Raw genomic sequence first — 20707 nt, forward strand, 5'->3', positions numbered from 1 at the left:
GTTTTAGCATACAATACATGCAAATCTAAGTCTCCTTGTTTAACTTAAGATGGTAAACCATGTTCTTGCTTTGCATCTTATCTTCTTTTCTTAGGAACAATGTATAGCAAATCTTGAAAACATCTTGCTTTTTTTCCTAACAAATGGGCATCTCATTCCTCTTGCAGAACATACGTGTTACAAACCCACCTCAAGAAGGAAAATGTTAAGTGGGCTAGATTTAAATAAATACAGGCACCACAGTTGAAAGGAAGTCTGAAGGTATTTCGAAGAAGAAATTTGTTAACAGGAAGCCTTCGTAATGAAAGAGCTGTTACATAAAAGCATTATTAAAATTTGGTGAAATGAGGGATAAACAAGTGTGCTCATGCACACACAGTCTGTATGCCTTGAATAATGACCATTGTACTGAAAGAGTATCTCCCCACTGAAGCATATGATTCAATCTTGTGAAATAAAATCTGAACGAAAGAGAATTCTGTGTCCGTATGTTGGTATCTCCCGTGCTGCAGGAATGTGTTAACGTAGTCTACCTGTAAGCCAAGGAGGAAGATCTCAGAACCAGCACAGCCATCACAATCAAAGCTACTATTAATGCAAACTTGCATTCAATACATGCTATCCATAAGTCAAAAATTGGTGGCAATTTCCTGATACTTTACTTTAAATGTTTGCATTTTCAAAAAGCAGAGTTTGAATTTTGGAAGCATAAACTATTTCCTACCACAGTGATCACTTCTTGAGTCCTTCTTTTGCTTTCTCTATATTTCTTTCTTGGCCATGTTGGCAAATCAGGCTAAAAAAGTTTTTAAGCAGCAGCTGTATTCCTGTTCTGTCACCTCAGTTGTACCAGGTAATGAACTAAATCTGAAAATTGATAAATTGAAAGTATAGCCTTTAAAAAAAGGAGGAGGTGAGGGAAAAGAAAGAAAGGAAGGTAGTTTTAACTCAGATCAAGTCCCTGTTTTGGTTTAACTCAGATATGATTCCCTGAACCGATTCTCTGTGCATTGCTACAAACAGTTCTGGGGATAGCATGGGTAGGGGGTGGGACTACTAAAGTCGTTTTGCAAAGATGTGTTTGCGAATATGTCTTTTGATTCTAAGACCTGGGGGCAGGAAGGGTCTTTGTTCTGTATTTGCTCTCTGTGAAACAGTGGGGTACTTGTTATCTGCCTGGATGAAGTTGAACATAGCATTCCCTTGGCTTGGATTTAACATTTCTCAGTATAAGAAATTGTCCTCAATTTTTAGAAACTTTAAGCGTGTTCTGATAATAGCAGCATGAAGGCTCCAGGTTATTTCACTCTGTGTTATGTCCACTGTGATAATGAAACTTTTATTTCCATCAAGAAGCAGTACGTGCCTAACCACCTTGCTGTGTGAGATTTTGTATCTGTAGCAAACCCCAGCTAGTATCCTGACTTGTACTTTCTTTATTAAGACATGATTTTTTATTGTCAGTGACTCAGAAACAGACAGTGACATTTTTGGCACACAGTACCATTTGTTCTCTGTTGTTGCTCTTTCTAAATAGGTTATATCTCTTGAATTGTAGCATTACATTCATGTGAATCATCCCATCAACTTCACTAACATCAAATAGGTTGCATGTACATTCCTGCAGGAGAGCTCTAAGTTCTTGTTCATTATCTTTCCAACATAATTCTCTGGGCAATTAAAGATTTTTTTTTTTTTTATATTTTCATTCTTTGTTCTATTAGTTCTATTATCCTTGTCTTTCTTTCTGGTGAGTATTTAAGTAGTCATAAAAATTAGGATAACTCCCTAAGGAATAATTGTGAGAGGACTACACCAAAAAACCCAGAAGCTTGAATTTTTGCCTGTGTGAGGTATTTGGTTGAAGGAGGAATGAAGGGATAGAAATATGCTGAGATGGGAAATCTAGTTCCTTAAGGATGTCAACCCATGCCTGCATTTTCTTGAGATGAAAGATAAAACTATTACCTGGCTTGTTTCAGACACTGAATTTTTCAAAGCTAGTAGTGTGTTTATTTTGAGAAGCTCTGATTTTGCCTTCCCAGTAATGTCCCTAGGCAACATTTTTAAGAACATTGTTTAGAAAATTCCAGAGAAGTGTGATCTTTAGAGATTGCTGCTAACAGGAATGTAACAAAGCTTTATTTCTGTGGGAATGTTAAACTATCTAACTTTCTAGAAAAGGAGCATGGTGTAGATAATGTAGTATTTTTTCTTTGGTTGGTTGTTCTAAATTGCATTTACGTTTAACAGTATAGGGCAGCAGATAGGTTTTAATGTTTTACTTTATGGGAAATGATGGTAGATATACCTCCCCCAAAAAATTTACTGTGGACGTGGTCAAATATGGGAGTGGAGCCCAGAGAAGTCATGGAATCACCATTGTTGCACATCTTCAAAACTTGACAAGTGCCTAAGCGGCACATTCTGGTAATACCTCTTAGTTGACCTCCAAAGGTATATATAGATTTGTACAAGGTATACCTTACCATATACATGGTGCTGTGTTGCGGTGCCTTGGTGTTTTGGATTAGAAAGAAGATACTTGGTAAAGTCTACTGTTGCGTCAGGTATCAACCTCAGTATCAGTGTGTAAGAATCTCAGCGATTCTACCTGTACAAGACATGCTGTGCTCTCCTTGTTTGGGCATGCCTGCCAGCACCACAGAACAACTGACTGTGCTTGTTCTGCCACAGGACTGTGGTGAGGATGTCCAGTGTTAGTGGACAACAGAGAGAGTGATCTGAGGAAAGTGCTTGATTGGCTTTGTCATTCCTATACTCGTTCTGTAATGGCAGGATGAATGAAACCACGGGACTGGAGCAGTGTGGACAAAGGGAGCTTGGGAACAAGGAGTTGAGTTGGCAGTGTCTCTGAAAGCTCTTGAAATGAAAAGACAAATGAAAACTTGGGGAAGGAATGGAGTGGCACTAGAAGCTTTCAGGCTGGAATGTGAGGCCGAGTAAAACAGGGAGCTTGTGAGAGAAATAGGATGGTTGAAAGGCACTTTATGGGAGAGGAGGAGTTGGGGTTGGGAGAAACGTGAGTGTTGTACTTAAAACTCAAGAGGAAGGTTAGACAAAATACTGAGTGTCTCCTTATTAAGTGAGCACCTTCATTCAGTGCACTGACAAAGGCAGAAGTGCAGTGGAAAAAAAAATTAGATATGATTATGCATGCGTTCTGTGTTGGGTTTGTGTGGCAAGGTTTTAGTAGCAGGGGTCTGCAGGTGTGGCTTTTGTGAGAAGCTGCTAGAAGCTTCCCACATGTCCGGTAGACCCAGTGCCAGCCAACTCTGAGATGGACCTGCTGCTGGTCAAGGCTGTATCCCTGCAACCCGTGGATGTTCACAGTGGGTCAGGGTGGTGCCTAAAGGAGCTTGCCAAGACTGTGTTGGACAGAAAGTTAGATACAAATGACGCTACCTTAGAGAAGTAGTCAGGAGTAGAGATCACTTCTTTCCTCTTTATTCACTTTGTTTTTTGTATGCGACTGGACTTCAGTGCACAGGTGCTGAACATTTTTTGTGCAGGCAGTCTTCATTTTGGTATTCCCTGATACTTGTGGACTTGGCATTGTTTTGGTAGTGGGTCTTTTGGTAAGGAAGGCACAAATACTAAGCCTATGCTATCATCTATGGAAACATGATAGTATATAAGATTTTATTCATCTGCAGAGTGATTTTAACCAGCTTGAAGGTATTTTAGTACACTTAGAATTTTGAGTGGTTGCCAATAGAATGAATAATATCACATATCGTCAGCCTTCACAAATTTGTCATGGCTGTGGCCCTGAGGGTTTTGACATTTTCGTTATGAGAAATTTTGGCTTTTTTATGCAAATTAACTCAAATCAGAAAGGAATTCCCGAGAACACAAAACTGAGACCCCTGAGACCATGAGCTCTTAATTCTTGCTCAGCCAGACACTGCTGGTAATGATTCTCACATCCCTTGTTATGATCATTGCTGGTCATTGCTGCTGTGGGAGGTGACTAACTTGTAAATGGAGGTATACACACATACACACACACACACTTTCTGTATATTCATTTGGTGTGCACTTTTGCTTTTTCTTATCTTTACAGAATGGTAGAGTTGTTGACATTGGCAGGGACCTCTGGAAATAGTCTAGTCCATCCCAGTGCTCAGAGAAGGATTAGCTAGAGCTGATTACTTGTGGCAGTGTAAGTTTTGAGTATCTCCAAGGACGGATGTTGGGGAAGATGAAACAGGAAAGCCTTATAAATATGATTGCCTGACAAAAGATTTTGGGAATATGAAAACTACAGGCAACATCGAAATGAAAGCCACTTTTGAAATACCAAGTCTTAGTTACTGAACAACTGGAAAACAATGGTATGGCCAACTGAAGGTAATCCCCTCTTGATTGAACAATACCCTCTGCTTGCAAACAGGTCCAAGGGTCAGAGCAGACCCTACTAGCTCAGCAGAAGGGGTCCAAAGAGTAGTTTTTAGAAGTTAAGATGTAACACTCTATGGTAATATAAGAACTCTTATAGGCTGTATGTAAATGCTATAGGATTTGTATCTTGTATTAGATTGGTTAGTGACAATTAGAATATTCAGTACAGAAGATGATTTATTGTATTGTAACCAGGACTTCAGACACTCTTACACACTCTTATCACTTCTTCTTCACTCTCATTCCTTTCGCTCTCTCTCTCTCCGTACTTACTCGCTTACTCTCTTGCTCTCTTGGGCCTGCTCAGAGCTGCAGCTGGCAGCTCTAAGCAGTGCCCCTATACCCACGGCCTTTGCAATAAACCCCATGTTCCAAGATCTGACTATAGAGATCTCTCGTCACCGTCCGTCTCCGTCCGTCCCGACTGTCCGAACCACCCCAAGCTCCCGCAGTCCGACGCCCAACATGATTGCCGAACCCACACCCAGCACCTACAGACAGAGATTCTGTAACCTCTTTTTCTGATCCACTCTAAGCACAGAGGAGCAGTGTGAGCTCTCTGTGGATTACAAATAGAATCATGAAGGTTCGAATATTCCTCGAAACAAGACTAGAACCAAATGAGGCTAAATGTTGGTACCAAAAAATTGATATATTTTATTTAGCTGTAGGAGAGGCAAAGAGAAAGAAAGAAATAGAAAAAGAGGTGGGGGATGGGGGGACAGGAAGAGTGACAGAGGCACAGTAAGTAGAAACATATCCCCCCTCTGTGGATCTTAATGATGTCTTGTTGATCCTCCGGTCTTCTAGGTGGTCAGGGTCCCCTGCTGAAAAAGCATAGAATCCAATGGATTAATAAAGGTTTGGGCCAGGTGGGAATGCCCAGGTACCTCCCCTCTGAGGGGGCAAGTTTGACACTGTCCTTTGCAAGACTGTGGATCATTTGTATCATTTTGCATCAAGTGTAGTGCTCTGGTGCAGGCTCTGGGGTACGGTTCAGGGGCCCTTTAAATGGACCATGACACTCCCTCGGCTGCCCCTCACATGAATGTCCTGTAGATGTGGCTTTCCTGGCTGAACCAGTTTGAGTAATGGAGAATGGGTGTTTGTTGCCTCTGACCAGAGACTTTTCACCATGCACCTGAAACACTCTTCCTCCACTCTCTGGTGGAGTGGGGGATGTCTGTACAAACCTGGTCTCAGTAAATAAGACAGCTGCTGGGCTTGGTCCTCCTGTGGAAGTTTCTTCTCCCCCAGCCCAGACCTGAAAACAGTGACATTTTTTTCTTAAAGTAACTTACAGTCCAAGGCCTCAGCCCAGGGGACCCATTCAGGGTGCAGTGATCTTCAGTGCAGCTCTGTTGATGCAGCTTCACTACGCAGTTCTAATGGACAAAAATCCTTCATAAAAATGTTTAAGCCATAAACTATAGTATTTCAGTCTCTGACACTTGTCTGGGTGCCTGCTCCAGTGTTTGAGTCCCATTAGGGTAAGGAAGTTTTTCTTTATGTTTAAATGTCCAGTTTGTGCCCATTGTATATTGCCTTCTCACTGGACAACAATGGGAAGACTGGCTCAGTGATCTTTTGTCCCCTCTGGCATTTAATAGATACTGATTAGACTCCTCCCATCCCACCCTGACTTTTCTTCCTGCTGACTAGTCCCATCTCTCTTAGCCTCTGCTCAGATATCAGATGCTCCAAGCCGTTACATTTTTGTAGCCCTTTGCTGGCCTCACACCAGTATGGCTGTGTTTGTGTTGTACAGGAGCATCTGGAACCGTCACAGCATTCCAGATGTGTTTCAGCAGTGCAGAGTGGAGGAAAAGGATCACGTCCCTCAACCTACAGGCAATGCTTTTCCTAAAGCAGAATGTAATTGAAAGGATTTTCACTGCTTTGTTTCTTTAGGTCTCATTTTAAACTGTTGGGAAACATTATATATAGTCTAGATACATAGTCTAGAAAATATTTCCTACTTTTTAAAAATTTTGGATTTTTCCCTTTCCAAGTTGTATTAGCTTGAAATAATATTATGTTTTGTGAAGTTTCAGAGACAGTAATAGAAAAGGTGTATTCATTGGAGGGGAGAAATTTGCTCCAGCTGATGCTTGCAAGATTGAGGAATATTTTGAAGCTGAGTAATTTTTACATATCAACATAAATTGGCAGTTGCTTTCCATTTAGTTTGTACCTTATCCTCGTGGTAATTAAACAAATGGCTAGTTAAGATGTGGTTTACCAGAAATATAAAAGTACTATGTCTGTGCTATACTGGACTTGGTTTTAAAGCACTTGAGACTTAAGTTCAAATAATTCTCCACTCTGCTTACATTTTTGGGTTTTGTTAGTTTTGATTGTCTCCAAGGACAATGTTCTGTCTCCTGTCCCTTTCTCCATTTTTTTTTTCATCTTCATCAGATTTTTTGATCCACCTTCCAAATTTGTACAAAGTCTGCTAAATTTCATGTGCATCAAGGAAGCACATATTTTGTCTAGCACTGCTGATCTTTTATTCACAAGATCTGGGGTTTTGTTGCTGTTTGGTGTAGGGTTGTTTCCTGTCAAATGATTTTCCATCTACCTTCCCCCTTCTTTTATACAGTAAAATTTAGTAACAAAACATGGTGAGTCTGAAAGTTTTTGGTTATCTCTTTCTCCAGCACAAGGAATTTTGGACAAACCATTCTTTGGACGATGTCACGTTTTTAAGCTGTTGTAACTGAAATGTTTCTTCAACTTTCACTTTGAAGTAGGTTAAAAATGTAAAATATTAGAGGACTAGCTACATTATTGTGTGGGTGCTTGTAGAATTTTTTGCTTGCTCTAACTGTTCTTGGTAGTTGATTTAGTACTTCTCTTTGAAGATTCATTTTGTCCTGTGTGTATACTGCTAATGTGACTGTATAATTCTCAGTACAGCATTCATTTAGTTACAGAGATAAAGAATTCTTGTTTACACAATGATATTTTAAAGGTAGTGCTATTTCAGCATATATTTGGAAAATTGTCGGTTGTTTGAGAAAATGTTTATATTGCCTGTAACATGCCTTTCAGGAGTCTGTTGTGCTCAGTGGAGCTGATGCTGGTTTATATTTTTCCCATGCAGCACACTGTTAATGTATTTCTGCTTTTCCAGTATCAATTTTTGTCTTGGGAATCAATATGATCAGCTGATGTAGAGGTTGATGTAAAGAATTTTAACATAGACAGTCCTTAGTAAAACATGTGTATTGTTCATGACTTTTTAAGGTTAGACATTATCTGTCTGATCATAAGGTGACATGGAGGTAAAATAATTTTAATGGATTGTGTGCCCTTTTCCTGTAATTACAGTTTGTTTATCTATAAACACTGTTGTAGCCATTACATTTTTTAGCTACCACATTATTCAGATCACTAAGTTGTGTTTAACAGCAATCAATGGGCATTTTAAAAATTGAATGGAACAGAGAAACTGGAAAAAAATTACTTTGGGTTAGAATCAAAATTTCATGGAAAGAAACTCCGTTAAGCTTGTTTAGTTTACCAGAAGAAAGATAGGACTTGGTTGTGGTGTCTAATCATGTAAGGGAAAAATAGAGACAAAACTTAACCTACGAAGTGTTGCAATAATTAGTGACTGAAGCCTGAAGCCAAATTCAAACTGGAAATAAAGTACAAAGGACAGTGAGTAGCCTTTCAGACATCACAGCAACTGATGGATTCTTTAGCTCTTAATAACTTGAATTTTGCCGTGGATACCTTTGTGTAAGAACTGCTGTAGTTCTTACAGTAACAGGAGTTACTGGTCTTAGAGACTGGAACCTGAAGAAAATAAAAGGCCTCTGTTTAAGAGGAAATGGTTGATTTTGAGAGACTCTCTGCCTGAAACTCTGAACCTTCCAAGAAAAAATCAGGTATTTATAGTGATTTTTTTTGTCAAACTAGGTTGCATCTCCCTGTGTCCTTCTCCTCCTGCTTTTATATTCACCTTTGAGTTTGGCGTTACTTGGCTGATCTCTGCTCAATCACACATTCTGCATCTACAAAAATTTAACAGTTTTTCCCCTTAGTAGGGATTCCTTCAAACTGGTAGGAAATGCAGTGCTTTCAACAAAATGGACAAACAATGCTGGTTTAGAATGATGGAAGTTTCTTTAGCCCATGTCTTTGAGTTGTTACTGCTATGACAGTGTTTAGGCTTGAGGCTAAATCAGTCTTATAGATACATCTATTCAGACTCATTGAAGTAGTCCATCAAACAAGTAGAATTTAATTTTTTGAAGGATTTTGCTTTATAGCGTGGCAAGTAAAAGCTATGAGTATGTATGGCAAAAGGATTGAGAATAAAACAAGAGCACTTGTTCCACATTTTTTCCTTCTGGCTTTCAAATCAAAGGTGCAAATGAAATGGCCAGATTCATTGTCATAATAATCATCTGTATTTGTGGACACCAGTAATCCGTCATGTAGAATGGAAGACTAGGCCAGGAGGAATTGCATAAAGTTTAACAAAGATACTTGTAAAGTTGTGCAGTGACAATGGCATAATTCCCAAACAGCAGGTAGACTGTTGTATGACTGGCTGAGATGATCTGCTTAATAGGAGCTGGAGCTGCTGCTGGATGGCAAGCTGAACAGTGTGCCCTTGTGGCAATGAGGTCAAACCGATTCTCTTGTATTGGTAAGAGGAGTACTAGGGTGCTGTGTCTGGTTTGTCCCCTGATTTCAAGAGAGATATTGATGAAAAATTGGAGATGGTCCAGCAGTTGGCCACCAGGATGATTTGTATGTTAGAAGGATGGTTAGCATGTTAGAGAACTCAACATTTGAAGAAAAGTTCAAGGAAATTGTTTAGGTTGGAAAAGACATCTTCGAGTTCAACTGTTAACCCAAGTCCCCCCAAAAATGATGTTCCTAAGTGCCACATCCACACATCTTGTAAATATCTCCAGGGATGGTGATTCTACCACTACCCCTGGCAGCCTGTTTCAGTGCTTGACAACCTTTTCAGAGCAGAAATTTTTCAAATATCTGATCTAAACTTCCCTTTGTGCATCTTGAGGCCATTTTCTCTTGTTATTTTTGAGAAAAGACCAACCCCCACTTTGTTGTAGAAAGCAAGAAGGTCCTCCCAAGCCTTCTTTTCTCCAGGCTAAACACCCCCAGCTCCCTCAGCCAATGCTCATAATGCTTGTGCTCCAGACCCATCACGAGCTGTTACGATTCGGTTTAAACCCAGAAAAGCAAAGCAAACTAAGTCTCTGAGCATAAACCGAAAAGAACTTAGAAGGTTCAAAATATCCCCAGAAATGAGATTAAAACCAAACGAGGTTAGATGTTGATGCCAAAAAAGCATGTATTTTATTTAATAGTAAAAGAGGCAAAGAGAAGGGAAGAGAAAAGAAAGAAAGAAGTGTGCGTGGGGGGGCTGGGGGGACAGGGAGAGGTGACAGGGATTAGGTGGAAGCATATCACCCACCCGAGGGTCCCAATGACGTCTCGTTGCTCCCCTCCATCTGGTCTGCTGGTGGTGAGGGTCCCCCGTTGCCACCGTGGCCACACTGCTACATGCTGCCACACGCCGAAGGGTGCAGAACTCCGTGGATTAGTATACACTTTGGGCCAAGTGGGAACGCCCACATGTCTCCCCTGCAGGGGCCAGCTTGACACTGTCCCTTGCAACACTGAGGGTCTGTTGTATCATCTCTGGTGCTCTGGTGCAGGGTCTGGGCACCCCTTTGAGGGGGGCCCCTGTGATGGGCCATGTCACCCCTTCTGCTGTGGATAAGCTTCCCCCCCCCCGGTGAGGACCCCTCAGCTGGGCTCTGCACAGTGGAGGATGGGCAGTCACTGTGCCTCTGACCAGAGGCTTTTCCCAGATACCCAAAGCCTTTCCTCCCTCCACCCCTTTGGTGGAGGGTCTGTTTGAGCCTGGCAGCTGATGGCCCTGGGGCTGTGGTCCTCACCTTGGAGGTGTTAAGCCTGTGCTTTGTGAAATGTCCCCAGCCCTGAGCTGTTACTTTATCTTATCTTCATCAGCGAGCAGTGTAAGGCCTCAGTCAGGGCCCCATTCAGGGTGTGGGAGTCTTCTCTGCAGCTTTTGCAATACAGTTTTAAAAGTCCTTCAAGAAAATGTTTAAGTCATAAAATATAATATTTAAGTCTCTGACACCAGCTTCATTGCCTTTCTGTGGACATGTTCCAGCACCTCAGTGGAGAGAGATGGCTTGGAGAGGTTTCAGCAGTCATCCAGTACATAGAAGATAGTTGTGAAGGAGAAGTTGTTTTCTGCTCAAAGGTGCACAGTGAGAGCAGAAATTTCATCTCAGTATAGGAAAAAAATCTGTTAGAAATAACTAAACACTGGAGTAAGTTTCTGAAAAGCATGGGGAAATTTCCCTCACTGGAAATATTTAAGGCTCATGTTGGCAGCACCATAGCTTACCTGATCAAAGGCCCTGTTAAAACCTAGTGAAATAAGGTCCAAGAGAAGGTTGGAGACCAGGTAATTTCCCAAGATTTTTTCCAGCCTGAGCTACTCTTACAATGCTGTGGTTACAGCTCTTTGTCCGGCTTGGCTCTGGGCAGAGATAGCAAGGTTGTAGATTAGGCAGTAGCAAACTGTATAAAGAAGTGTGATTACAATTACTGACAGACACTTGATGGAATATTTTTTTACAGTAAAGAAAGTAAAATTTACTTGCATTGCTTTTTTTATTTTTGTTCTTTTTATTGTTGCATGAAAGAAAATAAAAGATGTACTGATGTGGAAAAAAACCCTAAAAATGCAAGTTTGATGCAGTCAGAATTAAAATACCAAATTTATTTAAATATTGAGCTAAAAGAAATAATGCCTTTATATTATTCACATTATATATAATATATGTATAGAGGTATGTTGTAGTGCTGCTTTATGAAAATCCAGCAGAAGAAAATCTGTGGACTGCAGGTGTTTCACAGGGCTATTGCTTTGCTTGCCAGATAGTTGAAATTAAGCAGTACTTGGTTCAGTTGGTCATATAACACATGCCTCTCAGGCAGAGGGCAGAGCAAAGACAGTTGAGATAGTGTATCAGTAAACCTTGGAGAAGTTATAAACATTGAAGAAGCAAATGTTCTACAGGAAGAAAAGCTGTGGGAGGAGCTGTAAGGCAGATCTCTTGAGGCAGACATTGCTACAAATAAGAGGTAGGTACACTTTGGGAATTTGGGCTCTTTAGTCTGATTCTGAAATAAGGTAACCTGACAATGAACTGTCGTCTTCAGTAGCCCTGCATGCTCCTTTCAGTTGTGTGTGATTTGATTCTGCTTAGCATCCATCTGTATCTTTTTGTGTCATCTGCAGTATTTGCATTCGATGCAGGGTAGTCAAGTGAGGTGGTGATATATATTTGTGTGTGCGGTTTCCAGAAGATGTTGGAGGAAACAGGTGTGCTGTAGAAAACTGAATGCATCTCTTACCTTTCTTTAGTCTCCTTTTGTGCACCTACTCAGCACAGAGTCTGGAGTAGAATCAGAAATGCCTTGCTGTTCATAAGGATCTGGGCTACAGACCTGGATTCACTGCATTTCCATCTGATTTGTATGTGTTCTTTTCAGGAGTCTTCAGTTAATGGCAGACAGTCCTTCATAAAGTCATGTTGTTACTAAAGAGCAAAGGAGGAGAGAGGGGGGAAAGGGATTTTAAAGTACTAGGCACATAGGCATATGTCTAGGGTTTTTTAGCAGCTTTTGATGGTAGCCTAAGCAGAAACCATTTCCCTGGAGTTTCCCACTTTTCTCGCTCTTTCTTCTGTGTCACTCTGGAAAATTACTTTGGTGTCTCTCGTAAGAGAAGACTCTTCTAATAATCTTCGAGTTTTTCTCTGTTCAGAGGCATTTTTCTCTGCCAGCTGACTCATGGGATTGCTTGAGAGAAGATGAAGTTTCAAAAAGAAAACCAAAAAACCTGGTTTTGTCCTGTAACTGCTTAGTATGTGCAGAGAAGAGGCTATTGAGAGTCAGTCTTCTCCTCTCCATCTTTCAAGTCAAAATCCCGTTAAAACCAACAATACAAAGTACAAGCACCTTAATCTCATCCAAACCAAGTTTTTTTATAAACTATCACAGCTATGTTATGAAGTAATGTCATACCAAGTCCTCATAAATCCTTGTACTGTACACTGCTTGGAAAATCTGATTCTGTAAATAAGTAGCATTTCACACAACTGTTTTCCAAATAATTTTATTGCCTCAATATTTTTTTTTCTGTCCTTATCAACTGCGATACAGGCCCATGAAGTAATGGAAAGTAAATCATCCACTAATTATAGCATTATTACATTTTACGTGGACTTTTCCTGGCGCTTCAATTATGGGGTGTTAGTTCTCTATAAACATTAATTCCTTGGATTTTCCCTAGCATCTGCTGTTTGTGAAGGATTTTCTCTGACCGTTTAGAGGAAGGTGATGGTGAAGGTATCTTGAAATTAATGTCCTGGTCATCAGTACATTCATCTCAGGTGCTGAGATTGAGAAAGCTAAAGAAGGTTCTTTGAAGTTCGTAAAGCAGGAATCCAGTTATCCATAGTTCTGAGCATTGAAGGAAATCAGGCAGGCTGAATGCCTAGAAAATGAGAAATACACAAAAAGAGATTATCTGAAACCATTTTATTTTTCAGGCATTTGGGAATTGTCACCTGCAAATTCCTTCTCTGAATAGAATTCTCTGGGCAGCATTCTCCTGCCTTCACTGCAGGATCACTTTTTCTGTCTCCAGAGCTGATGGCCTGATTCATTAGGTAACTATCTGTCTACCTCAACACAAGTAGGGTCCTGCCCACCTAATTATTGATATTTTGTGTATTTAAGAAAGTACTGTATTTTGTGGTGTTACGGATTAGCCATAACAAACAATACAATAGGCAGCCAAGTCCTTCCTCCAGCCACTCACTCTCCAAACAGTGGATGGGGGAAAGAACTCGAAGGGTAAAAGTGAGAAAACTCATGGGTTGAGATAAAGACAGTTTATAGGGCAAGCAAAAAAAAAGCTATGCACACCAGTAAAGCAAAATAAGGAATTGCAGATATTCAGCCATCTCCATGAAAGCACAGCTTCATCACGTGTAATGGTAACTTGGGAAAGCAAACACCGTCATTCCACACGTTCCCCGTTTCTTCTTTTTCAAGTTTTTTTGCTGAGTGTGTCATCGTCTGGTTGGTTGGGTTCAGCTGTCCTGGCTGTGTCCCATCCCAGCTTCTTATGCACCCAATAGCCTGCCTGTTGGCCTGGCAGCACATGAAAACAGGAAAGCTCTTGGTGCTGTGTCAGTGCTGCTCAGCAGTGTTATTGATGCTGTTTTCAGCACAAATCCAAACCCTAGTCCCATAAAAGCTACTATCCTACAATTTCTACTACAAAGAAAACTGGCTTTATCCCAGAGAAAACCAGCACGAGTACTGAAAGCTGTTGCTACTGCAGACGACCATTTTGAACCTCGTGTTTGGTTGATACACCATCATACTGTAAACTTCACAGAGGCTATGTTGAGGTTGTACTGCCTCTTCTTCTGCTATTTTGACATGGGTTTTTGTCTATTTCTCTATTTTTGTTTTGCCTCTGAATCACAAGTTCTTTTACTCAGAGTTCGGATTGAAACGCAGGCTTTTCTTCTAATTGATGTTTATTATTTTCTTATCTATAACACAGCTGCATGGGATGTGCCTCTTAGTTAACAAGGTGGAAAATGGCCGTGAGTTCTAACTTTCAAGGCCTTTTAAGGTCCAAATCACCCTATTATGGAATTCCAAGGAATTTATTTTTACTTATAATCCAATAACTAACTATTCATGATCAGTACTGTGGGTTTTTTGACCCAATACCAGAACATCCAGATTTGTGAAGGAGAAGGAGAAAAGAAGAAGAACAAATCCACACCCCAAATCCTCCATATTGTTACACATATTTATATATTATTATATCCCACAACCTAAATTCTCTAAACCCAGGGTTCCAACAGGTTTTTGCCCGTGTTAATACGGATATCTTTATGAAGGTAATTTCTAGCATTTCAGGGAAGTTAAACTGAAACAATTAAGATCTCAATGTGTGGAATTGTGTTGACTCTGCTTTTTGTAAATAACTGAGTTGCTGACATATATTGCTAATGCGCATGGATCCTAGTCATCTGCTATTTGAACTTATGGGGTAAATAAAACTGGCAGGTGGTTGCTGTGCAAATATCTCAGACTTTAGTGCTGACTGCAGTCATGTACTTCATCAGCACGTTCTACCACCATTTGGTAGAGTACAAAGATCTACTGAGCTTAAGGGACTTCAGGATCATTGCCAAGTTTCTTTGTATTCTAAGTGGTTACAGATCCTGCCCTTCTAGCATTATTAATCCCCTTCCTGTGCATCTTTCCTCTGCCTTTTGCATCAGTATGGAGCATGATCTGGGCAACTAGGTAAATTTTCTGGAAATTCTGATAAGTCTTAGTCTATGTTAAATGTGTGACAAAAGCCATTTTGACTTCAGCAGATTGGAGCAGGCTTTAAGGGTAATTGATAGCAAGAAGCACACACTACTAAGTTGATCCTCTGATCCTAAATTTCTGATCTCTAACGTGGAGATGCTGTACATTAACATCATCAGAACTGAGCACAAGATGTATTTCTGAGCCTTCTTATACTAGAGGTAGACATTTTCAAAACAGTTTCATCTAAAGCAGACTGGAAATAATTGCCTTTCAGAGCTGAAGTTGGGCAAACCAATAAGCACTTGAAAATATGGTCGTTTAAATGAGGGAAAGTGAAGTACAACCTGAATGGATGCAGATGCCGTCTGTAGCGCCCTAAAAGCAGGAAAAGAGAAAATCTAATCAGACAGAAAATACTGCTAAGATTAAATTATTGCCTTTTTTTGCTTTGTTGAGCCAATACTTACAAGGAACTCAATGCAAACTGTCACCCAGCCATTTCTTTGAAGAAAAATTGGGTCTTTAATCAGTCATCAGCCACACTGCACAAATCTAACCTATACTAGTTCCTAGCTTACTTGGGATGTCAGTTTACAAAGAGCAAGATTCTCATTCCGTTATATCCTAAATAAAGGAGTGCAATACAAAGCAGCATTCTGGTGACACCTCTTCAGATTGTGTCCAGATAAGCTTGAAGGACTTGTGCTGTTTGAAGATACTTGTGTGTTTTCTTCTTATTTCTTTCTTGTTGTTAACACTACAATAATTTATAGCCTTTATTTAGAATATTTGTAATATTGGCTTAGCTTCAGGTATTGCTAATTTATATTTGCTGTAATATATTGCGGTTTTTTGTCACACTTCTGTATTGATTTGCACAATGAAGAGTATTTTAAGTATGTTGAAATCTCTCTATGTGTGCCATATGTGTGGGTATGATATGGTGTCTAGTTCGATTTAAGAAATAGGACTGTTACGCCATCACAAGATCTGCAGTCCAAACTTCCAGTCCCACTTTACAGGCAACAACATGAAATAAGTGTATATTCTCTTATGTGTGCATTTTTTTAAAAAATCGATTTATTGACTGTTTGTTTGTGAGTCCACCAGTTCTGTAATTACATAAGCAGGCGTATAATGAAAATGCAGCCTTGTCGTCTCATATGAAATCATGAAACCAGAATATTTCTGTGTCAAATTATTTTAGGTATTGCTAGGAATGGAGTTAAAGAGGTACAGAATATGTATAAGATACTTTGTGTCAGAATTCTTAAGTTTGCATGCATAAACAAGGTACATATAAATAAATGTACATAATCTTATTGCTGTAACTGTTTTTTCAGGTGAAATAGTAACTTGTGTTTAAGGAAGTATGCTTGCCGAATGTAGCTTAATACAAAAAAACCACAGAGGTGTTTTCAAAAGACTGATCTAAGTAATTGTACAGAATAACACATTTAAAGTCAGTATTTATTACAAGAAACTTGATGGCATTCAGGAATTATGTGGTCAGTATATGCAGTTGAAGATCACTGGGGTTTGAAATTAATACCTGGAATAAACTGCAGTTCCTGCTTTGCCTATATGCAACCCTTCAGAGAGCTTCATGATTTTCCACTGTTCATTTTTGTACCATCAGTAGTGGATTTGGCACCTCTCCGTCAAAGAATAGAAATCCAACCCTCTCACGTAATTTCTTCTCTTTTTCAATTAAGCAACTATCAGTGAGGTATTCCAAAAAATCATGTATTCACAGAAACAGTGCATAATATACTGTGTGCTTGTTCCATCCTCATTATGATATCAAGTCCTCCCTCCAGTGGCTGCTGTAATAGTTTTTTACTTTGTCAAAAAGAACTGTAAATTCTCTCTCTCAAAGCTAAATTCGGCTTTATTTATTTTGGTGCTTTTAGCTTTGCAGTTGAACTGTTACCTACTCAGTGGCAGGGTCTTCATCTGTTAAAGGAAGAAGAAGGGTATCCATGGTACAGACAAGAATGGCAAGGATTCCTGGTCCCTGCATTGCTTTATTTGATCAGGGGATGGGGTCTCATTTTCCAAAGTAAATCTGTTCAGATAGATTTTATGTTTCTTCCCTTGGCTAACAACAAGTCTTGAGGATGTGTGTGTATTTTGTTAACTGCATTAGCTTATGCCATATTAAGAATTTTCAAATACTGTGTGGGGAGAACTGCACAATTTCATATGACTAGAATAATTTTAATTTGGGCTATCACAAAACACTACCATTGTAATTTTTTACCACTTCTAATAATTTTAACTGAAATTACTTTGTTTTCTATATGCTTTAGTAGAATATACATGGGTTTGTGCTGCAAATGTACAAACAAGATGGACAAGACTTTGTATTTGGTAGTCTTTTGTCAACGGACTGTTTCGAAGCATATGAGGAAGATATTTAATACCATCCATGTCTGTGAATCAACATTTGAGTCACTTTAATATTTACATTGACAACATTATATACTAGAAAATGCACAAAAAACCTCAGTGGTTTTGCTGTTACTTTTTGTGATTGCTTTTGTTATGAGTGGTAACGTGACTAAAGTGTTAGCCAAAAGATGCACATTTTAACTGAATCATGTCATAATTTACAAAGTACACAATATAAACAGAGCTTTCCTTGTGGAGTTGCATCTTTAAAAGAGTTTTGTAATGTATTGCCGTTTCCCATCAACTTTGTCTGAACAGCCTTTACAAAGGAAGGTGTCAAAGTTCCAACTTGTAAAATGGATATTGGACTTTCTAGACTCCCAAGTTTAAAAAACCAAATCACAATCCCTCAAACCCGCTCTTTAGTTAATAACTAACAGGGTTAAAATTGCTGTATTACTCCTTAATATACAAGAAAATGCTTAATAGGTTTTCTCTGTGTAGAATAGAAAAGTAGTCTTTATTATGCTAAATTTGGGGGGTTTTTCTGCTGTCTATACAATGAACTGCTGTTACTTAAAAGAAATCATTTTGGGGTTCTTTTCTTGCAGATCTAAGTGTTAGGGAGCCAGTAGTACAGTCGGTGAATCCTGTTACTGTTTTGACAAATTGCATCAGAGACAGAGTTCAAGCAAGCTCATCAATGAAGAAGTGTATGAGAGAGAAGAATAAAACAAGTTGGTAATGACTGACAGATAAAACAAAGAACCAAAAAAAGATTAAGGGAAAAAGAATTCAATGCACAGAAGTCTTTTTATTGAGTAGGAAGAAGCAATTGTGATTTGGTAGTTCACTCCCTTGGTGTCAGACCAAGATGAAAGAGGCTGTGGATTTGAATGTCTGGGTTGCCTTCTGTGCAGTAGGAGAAACTTGAAATAGATTTTGTTTGTAAAGTCTCATCTTGAATACAGTGAGATTTGTTCTGTACTTTACACATTTCAATACCGATAATGTATTGTGGAAATCATAGTGGTTTAAAATTGTGTGCTTCATGTAGTCTTACTAAAACAAAACTAAATAGTATAGTAAGGACAACAAAGTGGCGTTAACTGATGAAGAAAATACATAAAGGTTGTGGAAGTTCTGTTGGTTGTAGTTTGTTTTTTGTTGTATCTTGTATTTTGGACTTGCAGGTGTTGCACTTCTCTAAAAGGCTTATTGTTTACTGATGCTGATCACAAAAGAAGTTGTATTGATTAGACAGAAGTCCTTTTAGGATTAGGAACAGGTATTGTTCATTCTTGTGAACTTGAATCTTTAACCAAACTTGGTCAGACTTCGGGTTTATAATACTTAGTATTTTTTTGGTTTTTTGGTGGTGGTGTAAACAGTAGCAGATGAGAGTGATTGAAGGAGAACTCAGTAAATTTATTAATTTCCACCTCTTGTTCTTTTTCAGATTGTCCTTTGAATATTAATCTACATTTACCTCAGTATTTCAAAATCTGTTGATAGTTTGGGTAAATTATGGCTCAGCTCCAGCAAGGAGGCCCAGATGAAAAAGAGAAGACCACTGCATTAAAGGGTATGTCTTTTTGCCTTTTTTGCATGTATTGACATTTCAGAAATGATTGTTAAGGAAAGGAAAATAATATGATGTAGGTTACGGGGGTTCTGGGGTCCTGTCGGGACGGCCGGACGTAGACGGTGACGGATGGAGACGAGAGATCTCTATAGGCAGGTCTTGGGACACAGCCGGTTTATTGTAAAGGGCGTGGGTATTGGGGCACTGCTCAGAGCTGGTAGACTCAGCTCTGAGCAGGCCCAAGAGAGAAGAGAGTGAACGGGTGAGAGAGAGAGAGAGAGAGAGTAGGAGCAAGAGTAGAAGTGGAAGAGAGGAATGAATAGAAGAGAGAGAATGAATAGAAGTGAGAATGAGAATGAGAATGAGAATGAGAATGTGAATGAGAGAATGAGAATGTCTGAAGTCCTGGTTACAATACAATAAATCATCTTCTGCACTGAATATTCTAATTGTCACTAACCAATCTAATACAAGATACAAATCCTATAGCATTTACATACAGCCTATAAGAGTTCTTATATTACCATAGAGTGTTACATCTTAACTTCTAAAAACTACTCTTTGGACCCCTTCTGCTGAGCTAGTAGGGTCTGCTCTGACCCTTGGACCTGTTTGCAAGCAGAGGGTATTGTTCAATCAAGAGGGGATTACTTCAGTCGGCCATACCATTGTTTTCTAGTTGTTCAGTAACTAAGACCTGGTATTTCAAAAGTGGCTTTCATTTCGATGTTGCCTGTAGTTTTCATATTCCCAAAATCTTTTGTCAGGCAGTCATATTTACAAGGCTTTCCTGTTTCATCTTCCCCAACATCTCCCCCTTTTCGACAGACAATTAAGATATTAGACATAGTCTTACTTGTCATTTTTTGCACACACTGAAGTATACAAGGTACTGCTACTAAAACTATAATTATTACTACTAGAATAATCAAGCCTATTTTACAGAGTTCCCTTAGCCAGGGTGCAAAGCTCCAACCATCAAACAAACTGTCTAGCCAAGACGGGTTATCTGTTGTAATTTGGTTAGCTAGGTCCCTTAGGTTTTGTAACTGTTTGTGAATGGAAACAGAATGATCGGATAAGTTCATACAGCATAATCCTTCAAAATCTTCACAGCCATGCCCATGTGCTAATAAAAGATAATCAATGTAAGTTTGGTGTCTATGGCTGGAAGTCGGAGAAATGTGATGATTATCACATGGCTAATATTTATCAAAAGTAACATTATCAAAGCTTCTGGTAAAGGTATTCCAACTAAACAGGTTAAAAAAGGTTTGTCAGGGCTTGTGTCAGATAGACAGATGGTATCGGAGCCTGCAGATTTGGCTAAAGCAACCCAGACATTTGTCTTTGGTTGATTTACAGGTAAAGCTTCATTATAAAAACAAAAACAAAAGGTTAAAAGCAACATGCATCTACACAAATAATGCTAAAACTCCATTCTTTTCTCGAGCTGTTTCTGGCAGACAATCTTCTCTCAGTGGTTCTGCCGAGTTCACATTTCAGTGCCGGCTTCTCGGCTTCTACTCGCGGGGTCACTGCCTGAAGTGGAACAGACAGTGGGCTTTGATGCGTGGTACAGCATCACGTTCTTTGCTGGAATCCACTTGGTTCCTTCACCTGTGGAGAGACATGCAAATCCCTTTCCCCACATTATAAGATCATAAGGTCTTTCTATTTTTCCTGATGCTAAATTCTTAATTAAAACTGGAGGGTGCTCTTTCAGTTTTGCTTTTTTGTTGTTTAGGAAATGTCTATAGATGGGGGGTTCAGGCTCTTCTGCAGAGCTGTTCAAGAAATTAAAAACATACAAGGCTTTATTCAACCTCCTTTGAGGTGTATCCTGGGCTTTTCCCCTTT

General features: G+C 39.4%; 1 protein-coding gene across 6 annotated transcripts in view; it reads left to right on the top strand.

Annotated features, from left to right (window-relative positions):
* Positions 1-20707, top strand: part of FAM172A (family with sequence similarity 172 member A) — a 272515-nt gene that overhangs the window by 5835 nt on the left and 245973 nt on the right. For 2 of the 6 annotated variants that reach the window (XM_048292986.1, XM_048292991.1), the window contains exons 1-4: positions 13071-13190; positions 16212-16330; positions 17874-18003; positions 18722-18847. In XM_048292986.1, the coding sequence (XP_048148943.1) occupies positions 18790-18847 (58 nt within the window). In that variant the 5' untranslated portion in view covers positions 13071-13190; positions 16212-16330; positions 17874-18003; positions 18722-18789. Of the gene's footprint in view, positions 1-13070; positions 13191-16211; positions 16331-17873; positions 18004-18721; positions 18848-20707 lie in introns of those variants that run through there. The other 4 variants (XM_048292989.1, XM_048292988.1, XM_048292987.1 and 1 more) reach the window with 3 other exon arrangements.

This window comes from Corvus hawaiiensis, chromosome Z (genome assembly GCF_020740725.1).
Source record: "Corvus hawaiiensis isolate bCorHaw1 chromosome Z, bCorHaw1.pri.cur, whole genome shotgun sequence".
In the NCBI taxonomy this organism is placed as follows: domain Eukaryota; kingdom Metazoa; phylum Chordata; class Aves; order Passeriformes; family Corvidae; genus Corvus; species Corvus hawaiiensis.